Source organism: Pelophylax lessonae, assembly GCF_965119305.1.
Source record: "Pelophylax lessonae genome assembly, chromosome: 2".
Taxonomy (NCBI): Eukaryota; Metazoa; Chordata; class Amphibia; order Anura; family Ranidae; genus Pelophylax; species Pelophylax lessonae.
The window spans coordinates 717,783,849-717,792,333 of NC_138769.1; the positions used below are offsets into that span (position 1 = coordinate 717,783,849).

Here is an 8,485-nt window from a genome sequence, read left to right on the forward strand (position 1 = left end):
ACATACACTCTTTGCCAACTATTCAAATATCTTATGTTTTATATTTTTATAGACAATTTCTTGTGCACCTGCTCTTGAAGAAGTAGCTAATGTTCTATGAAACGCGTCGAGAAATCGATTATGCTACCTTTATGTTTTTCATACTCTTTTTTTGGGTATGCGATTCCTTAAGGGGTTTATAGTTCAGTTTTAGCCATAATCCCTAAATATCTTTGAAGAAAGAGGTTTGGTGCCTCAAGTCAAGGTTTGTGGGACTTTAAAGGGGCTAATATACACAAAGGTATTCTAAGTATAAATATAATATTTATTTCAAAATAACATAAAAGAAATTATCATACATTTCTGGTTTAGCAGAACATATGTTACATGTGATGTATGGGCTAAGAACCCATAGGTGAGAGTGAAGGAGAATAGTATGAAAAAAGTGACATAGTGGAAATGTGACATTAGTCTCTCTCTTGTGGTCCAAACGTCTATGGTTGGCGTTGGATCTTTGTTTGAGAGAGTATTTAAATTCCTACGCGTTTCGGCGGGGGGCCTTTGTCAAGGAAAAATGTCAACCATCTCTGCAAGATATGTGAAATGGTAGTAAGGGTATTTAGTTTTTTGACCATCCTGAGACATTTGTTTCATGGTAGGTCATGTGATACATACTTAGATAAAGAAATGCCTGGGCCTGCTTGTGGTCCTCCGGTCCTCATATGAATCAACAGGATATAGCTACTTGGATATATAAGGTGGCGGTATTAGTATACGTTTGTATATTTATAGTACATGTGCCAGTGGTATTGGTTATGTACTTACTGGTTAAGTATATTCTCTAGACCAGTTGAGGGAAGAAGATATTGGATCAACCCGTATTAGGTCAGGTCTGTATATGGAAGGGAGTATTTGGTTAAATATTTAAGAACAATATTTACTTTTATATGTTCCATATTGTTTTAGTACTTACTTTGTGACATAGAATTATATACGCAATATTGGTTCCAGCATGTGTCCACTAGGTGGCGTGTTGTCCCAACTGGTCTTGTAATGCTATACAGTTCCAGTGGTCTCCACTGTGGGGTGCTGGTCCAACTGTTCCTGTTCTAAATATAGTGAACAGGAAAAGTATTGTCAAAAGTGTATTCCAGTATAAAGATACCATCAGTGCATCTTTTGCACTATGGTATACTTACAGTTTTGTCCTTTGGTTAAGGGGGAAGAAGGGTGGAAGGTCCGAGTAGCGTGGTCCGAGCGTCCTCACCGTCCCTCAGCTCGAGGGAAGTGACGCCCTGTTTGAGATTCCCGGCCTTTTATATCGTTCGCGCATGCGCAATAGGCGCATGCTTGTGTAACAGAAGATCCTTGCCGGATGACGCGTCGCGGGTGCGCGCGCATCCTGTCTTCAATCTGAACGGTACATTTCATGCGGCCGCCGACACAGGAGGCGGAGTGTGGGTCCCAATTCAGGGTCCTATTGGCAGAGGATGATAGAAGGTCTGCTTAACTCCTTGTTCCCCGGTCTTGATCACCGGGGTTACCTGTGCCGGATGAGGTTTATTTGGGGGAAAGAACAAGCAGGCTTTTAAATTTTCAGGCGATGTATAACAATTAGTGAATTGATTTATTCTGAATAACGTGCCATTTGGAAGCCAGTTTTAGGCTTTTTTGAAAACATCCAAACGGGGGAACGCTATTTAGGTTATATATAATAAAAATAAATATAAATAAAAAAATATATAGGTTATTTATTTTATTTATTTTGAGCAGCAATTAGTATAGAGCTGTTCATGTGTGATATGGATGAAACATGAAGTTCTTGATTTTGGTCAGTGAATGTTCGATCCCAGCAGGGTGTTTTTAGATGTAATATCGGAAAGTTCCGAGAGGGGATAGTGTTTTTCAAGGTAGGTTGTCCTCCATGTGTGGAGGGGGTTTTTTTTGGAAAATAAATATCTGACGTTAGGTCTTTTGTTACTGTGCCTCAATCTGTTTTCCCAGATACAAAGCCCTCCAAAAAGGGGCGGTAGCTGACATTTTCATTCAGGCCCGGTGGGTGGGCTGCATTTAGTTTCTTTATCCAGCGAAGTTCCATCTGGAGGAGCACTTTATTCCAATCCCCCCCTCTGGGGGGGATATGAATCCTGTCCAGTATGGAGAATTGGACTTTGGGCATATGGTTTTTGTGATGATTGGCCACATGGCGGCCTAATGGTAAATAAAAGTTGCTTATGGACATACTTTGTAAGTGCTGGTTAACTCTTATGCCGAACTCCTGTCGCGTTTTCCCTACGTAGAAGCTGCCACATTCGCATTCCATAAGGTAGACCACCCCTTTGGTCTTGCAGTTTGCAAAATGTTTTGGGGTGAACTGGTCTCCGTTTGGTAGTGTCTTATATGTGGATTTTTTGATAACTGAACATTGTGCGCATGATCCGCATGGGAAAGTGCCTTTAGTCTGGCAAGGATCCTTTTTGGTTTTAAACTCGCTGTGGACCAGTGTTTCTTGTAGTGAGGTTGTTTTCCGGTAGGTAACAAGTGGTTTTTCTGTTACCAATTCTTTTATATTGGGGTCTTCGGTCAATATAGACCAATTTTTTTGTAGTATTTTCTTTAATTGTTTATGTTCATTGGAAAATCGTAAAATCAACCTTAAGTTTGGTTTCCTGTTCGCTATATAGTGGTGCGTTTTTAAGGGGGGTAAGTAATTCATATACTGATTTTATTTCCTCATCTAGGTTTTTAATTTGTCTCCGGTATTCCTCCTGTAGTAATATCATGAGGTTTTTGGAGCATTCATTTAAAGTATTTTCCCATTCTTTCTTCATCTGTTCAGTTATGTGGTCCATAGTTGGGAAAATTTGAATGCGTAGTCCAGCTGGGTTTATTTTTTCTTTTATGTATCTGTTAAAGCTTTGGATATGCCAGTATAGTGCAGATTTTCTTACCAGGTGTTTCCTGAGGTTTGAAAATAGTGCTAGTACGTCTGAGTCCATTTGTTCTTTCTCTTGAAATTTATCCTGAATCCCCTGCATTAGGGAGTCCCATTCCGTGCCCATCAGTTCCTCCATGTTTGTCTCCATCACACATGCACAGGTACTTACCAGGTCAATATTTTTTGGCCTGTATAGTAATTATTATTTGGGGTTCAAATCCCTTCGTCACTCCTGTTACAGTTATATGCCGAACTGGAGGAAGGGTTTTTATTTGTACCCTTTAATATATTAGTTTTTCCTATGCCTTGCTGGTCAGCATAGGAGGGGAAAAAGTCGTTTTTTTTCCTCCTTTGGGGAATCTGTGAGGCAGTGGGTGTGTTTTCCACCCGGGACAGAATTTTTGGGTATGCGATTCCTTAAGGGGTTTATAGTTCAGTTTTTAGCCATAATCCCTAAATATCTTTGAAGAAAGAGGTTTGGTGCCTCAAGTCAAGGTTTGTGGGACTTTAAAGGGGCTAATATACACAAAGGTATTCTAAGTATAAATATAATATTTATTTCAAAATAACATAAAAGAAATTATCATACATTTCTGGTTTAGCAGAACATATGTTACATGTGATGTATGGGCTAAGAACCCATAGGTGAGAGTGAAGGAGAATAGTATGAAAAAAGTGACATAGTGGAAATGTGACATTAGTCTCTCTCTTGTGGTCCAAACGTCTATGGTTGGCGTTGGATCTTTGTTTGAGAGAGTATTTAAATTCCTACGCGTTTCGGCGGGGGGCCTTTGTCAAGGAAAAATGTCAACCATCTCTGCAAGATATGTGAAATGGTAGTAAGGGTATTTAGTTTTTTGACCATCCTGAGACATTTGTTTCATGGTAGGTCATGTGATACATACTTAGATAAAGAAATGCCTGGGCCTGCTTGTGGTCCTCCGGTCCTCATATGAATCAACAGGATATAGCTACTTGGATATATAAGGTGGCGGTATTAGTATACGTTTGTATATTTATAGTACATGTGCCAGTGGTATTGGTTATGTACTTACTGGTTAAGTATATTCTCTAGACCAGTTGAGGGAAGAAGATATTGGATCAACCCGTATTAGGTCAGGTCTGTATATGGAAGGGAGTATTTGGTTAAATATTTAAGAACAATATTTACTTTTATATGTTCCATATTGTTTTAGTACTTACTTTGTGACATAGAATTATATACGCAATATTGGTTCCAGCATGTGTCCACTAGGTGGCGTGTTGTCCCAACTGGTCTTGTAATGCTATACAGTTCCAGTGGTCTCCACTGTGGGGTGCTGGTCCAACTGTTCCTGTTCTAAATATAGTGAACAGGAAAAGTATTGTCAAAAGTGTATTCCAGTATAAAGATACCATCAGTGCATCTTTTGCACTATGGTATACTTACAGTTTTGTCCTTTGGTTAAGGGGGAAGAAGGGTGGAAGGTCCGAGTAGCGTGGTCCGAGCGTCCTCACCGTCCCTCAGCTCGAGGGAAGTGACGCCCTGTTTGAGATTCCCGGCCTTTTATATCGTTCGCGCATGCGCAATAGGCGCATGCTTGTGTAACAGAAGATCCTTGCCGGATGACGCGTCGCGGGTGCGCGCGCATCCTGTCTTCAATCTGAACGGTACATTTCATGCGGCCGCCGACACAGGAGGCGGAGTGTGGGTCCCAATTCAGGGTCCTATTGGCAGAGGATGATAGAAGGTCTGCTTAACTCCTTGTTCCCCGGTCTTGATCACCGGGGTTACCTGTGCCGGATGAGGTTTATTTGGGGGAAAGAACAAGCAGGCTTTTAAATTTTCAGGCGATGTATAACAATTAGTGAATTGATTTATTCTGAATAACGTGCCATTTGGAAGCCAGTTTTAGGCTTTTTTGAAAACATCCAAACGGGGGAACGCTATTTAGGTTATATATAATAAAAATAAATATAAATAAAAAAATATATAGGTTATTTATTTTATTTATTTTGAGCAGCAATTAGTATAGAGCTGTTCATGTGTGATATGGATGAAACATGAAGTTCTTGATTTTGGTCAGTGAATGTTCGATCCCAGCAGGGTGTTTTTAGATGTAATATCGGAAAGTTCCGAGAGGGGATAGTGTTTTTCAAGGTAGGTTGTCCTCCATGTGTGGAGGGGGTTTTTTTTGGAAAATAAATATCTGACGTTAGGTCTTTTGTTACTGTGCCTCAATCTGTTTTCCCAGATACAAAGCCCTCCAAAAAGGGGCGGTAGCTGACATTTTCATTCAGGCCCGGTGGGTGGGCTGCATTTAGTTTCTTTATCCAGCGAAGTTCCATCTGGAGGAGCACTTTATTCCAATCCCCCCCTCTGGGGGGGATATGAATCCTGTCCAGTATGGAGAATTGGACTTTGGGCATATGGTTTATGTGATGATTGGCCACATGGCGGCCTAATGGTAAATAAAAGTTGCTTATGGACATACTTTGTAAGTGCTGGTTAACTCTTATGCCGAACTCCTGTCGCGTTTTCCCTACGTAGAAGCTGCCACATTCGCATTCCATAAGGTAGACCACCCCTTTGGTCTTGCAGTTTGCAAAATGTTTTGGGGTGAACTGGTCTCCGTTTGGTAGTGTCTTATATGTGGATTTTTTGATAACAAGTAGCTATATCCTGTTGATTCATATGAGGACCGGAGGACCACAAGCAGGCCCAGGCATTTCTTTATCTAAGTATGTATCACATGACCTACCATGAAACAAATGTCTCAGGATGGTCAAAAAACTAAATACCCTTACTACCATTTCACATATCTTGCAGAGATGGTTGACATTTTTCCTTGACAAAGGCCCCCCGCCGAAACGCGTAGGAATTTAAATACTCTCTCAAACAAAGATCCAACGCCAACCATAGACGTTTGGACCACAAGAGAGAGACTAATGTCACATTTCCACTATGTCACTTTTTTCATACTATTCTCCTTCACTCTCACCTATGGGTTCTTAGCCCATACATCACATGTAACATATGTTCTGCTAAACCAGAAATGTATGATAATTTCTTTTATGTTATTTTGAAATAAATATTATATTTATACTTAGAATACCTTTGTGTATATTAGCCCCTTTAAAGTCCCACAAACCTTGACTTGAGGCACCAAACCTCTGTTTTTCATACTCATTTGGTTTGTACAGTATCTATCATCTACTGCTTACCAACTTTTTACATTTACTATATTCTACATGTAACCAGTTTTCTACAACCCAGTCTCATGTTCATGTTTTAGCGCCGGTTCACACTGCAGCGACGCTACTTCGCACCGCGACCTCGGAGGTCGCGGTGCGAGCAGCGCGCCGCTACCTCGGAGCGGCCGCCACGGACTTCATAACATTGAAGTCTATGGCGTTCGCCTCCGGGTCGCCCCAAAGAAGCTCCGGACCCTTTTTCTAGGTCGGAGCGACTTGTGTCGCTCCTATTAGAACGGGTCCGCAGCTTCCCTATGGGAGGCGACCTGCGGCGACCTGTGAGGCGACCAGGTTGCCTCACAGGTCGCCCTAGTGTGAACCGGCACTTATGCTCTTAACATTCGTGATGTACTGTTTTCATCATGCTATATTATTACTATTATGTACTCCAAGGTTTCTATATGCTGTGGTAGCTAAAATAAATCTTTTGTTTTTTACAATATTCCTTTTTGTTGCTTATGCATTGTTATGACCATTTGTCATATCTGGCCTGATATTAGCTGTGCTCCTCATTCAAAGTCCCAACCCTTTTTTATTTTCTATATAGCCAGGGATGGAGACACATGTTTGTGCCTCACACAAAGTCCCAAAACCCCCTTGTATGTACTCTGCATCAGCGTTTACAAAAGCATTAGACATATGTGTGAACAGGGTCGTACAGCCATTCATTTCTATGGCCCGCTGTACCTCCCACCTGTGGCTTTCTAGACGTGAGAAAACAAGGATACCTTTTGTACGCCTTTTGTCTAAATATGTCTGTGCATATGAGGCCTAATATAGTCAAATTTAGGCAAATTAAATTAATACTGTATGAAAAGCATTAAGGTTTTTAATACCATCATGATTTTATTTACAGAACAAAAATGATGACAGATATTATTCTACTGATAACCCCCATTTGTTCATTGCACCGCCTTTCGGAAGGTCATCATATATTTGCGGAAGGTTTCATCCCTCAGTCCATAGATTAATGGGCTTAGAAGCCGTGGAAGACACATGAAGAGCAGGTAATTGATAATATTCATAAAGACTTGATAGTTTTTTAGGTAGGTCTCGGTGACAGAAGAGGTGAAGGACATCATACATAACATCAGCTGAAATGCATGAAGCATGATAGTCTTTCCAGCTTTGCTAGCCGATGACTTGCCAGAACCGATCTTTTGAGCAACCAGTGCCACCTGGATGTAAGTGTAGATGATGATGAGTCCCACAGCGGAAAAGCTAATAATGAGGCTACAGAGTGTGATGGTGCCTTGTTCCTGAGTCCTCGTCATGGACGTTCGGATACAAAGCACAGAGGCAGAGAAGAAGTTCTTTCCAACCTTGGAGCCCAGGACAACAATGTCTGCCAGGTTAAATATTAACGCTACTGCCCAAATGCAAGCAAGGGTGATGGCGGAGTTTCTTAGACAGCACAGCTGAGTGTGTCTCAGTGGAAAGCACACTGCCACATAGCGTTCCAAAGACATGACACCCAGATTGTAGGGAGTGATGCGGAAAGTCGATGTGCTTATTGTCAGCATAGTGTAGCAGACCGGGACTGGGATGTAAACATAATATATGAAAGATACATAAAGGGCAAAGGCCACTATGAGATAAAGGGTATCGTTAAGAATCATATGGATAAAGAGGACATAGCGTGTCTTCTCCTTAATATAAGCATTGGTGAAGAAGACGCGAAGTATGACCACCACGAAATAGAAGAAGATGAAATGACTCAGCACTAAGATGATAAAGCAGGTCATGTTTACAATGGCAGCAGTTTTGAGCAAGGACATATCGGTAAGGTTGGCGGAGAGATAAGTGGTATTTTCCATTGGAGAACTATGCTGGTAGCCTACACCTGTAACATAAAACAGTATATGATGAAAGGAAAATTAGACAATAGTGTAGGAGCTGCGAGAAGGATGTAACCACATTACCCACTTAAGGACCGGAAGGTTTTACCCTCTTAATGACCAGGCCAATATTTGCAATACGGCACTGAGTTACTTTAACTGACAGTTGTGTTCTTTTTTTCCCACAAACAGAGCTTTCTTTTGGTGGTATTTGATCACCTCTGCGGATTTTATTTTTTGCGCAATAAACAAAAAAAGAGCGACAATTCTGAGAAAAAAAAAATAATATTTTTTTCTTTCTGCTATATAACATTCCCAATAAAAAAAATTAAAAATCTATTTTTTTCATCAATTTAGGCCAATATGTATTCTGTCACATATTTTTGGTAAAAAAAAATCCCTATAAGTGTACATTGATTGGTTTGCGCAAAAGTTATCGCGTCTATAAACTAGGTAATAGATTTATGCCATTTTTTTTTATTTTTACTATTAATGG

The 8,485-nt window shown here is 40.6% G+C and overlaps 1 protein-coding gene across 1 annotated transcript; it reads right to left on the bottom strand.

Moving 5' to 3' along the window:
* Positions 1-7,053: 7,053 nt before the first annotated feature.
* On the bottom strand, positions 7,054-7,968 carry LOC309546759 (odorant receptor 131-2-like; the record flags this gene model as incomplete). Its single annotated transcript, XM_082246450.1, has 1 exon — positions 7,054-7,968. The coding sequence occupies one exon, from the start codon at positions 7,966-7,968 to the stop codon at positions 7,054-7,056; it is 915 nt and encodes a 304-aa protein (XP_082102576.1).
* Positions 7,969-8,485: the final 517 nt, after the last annotated feature.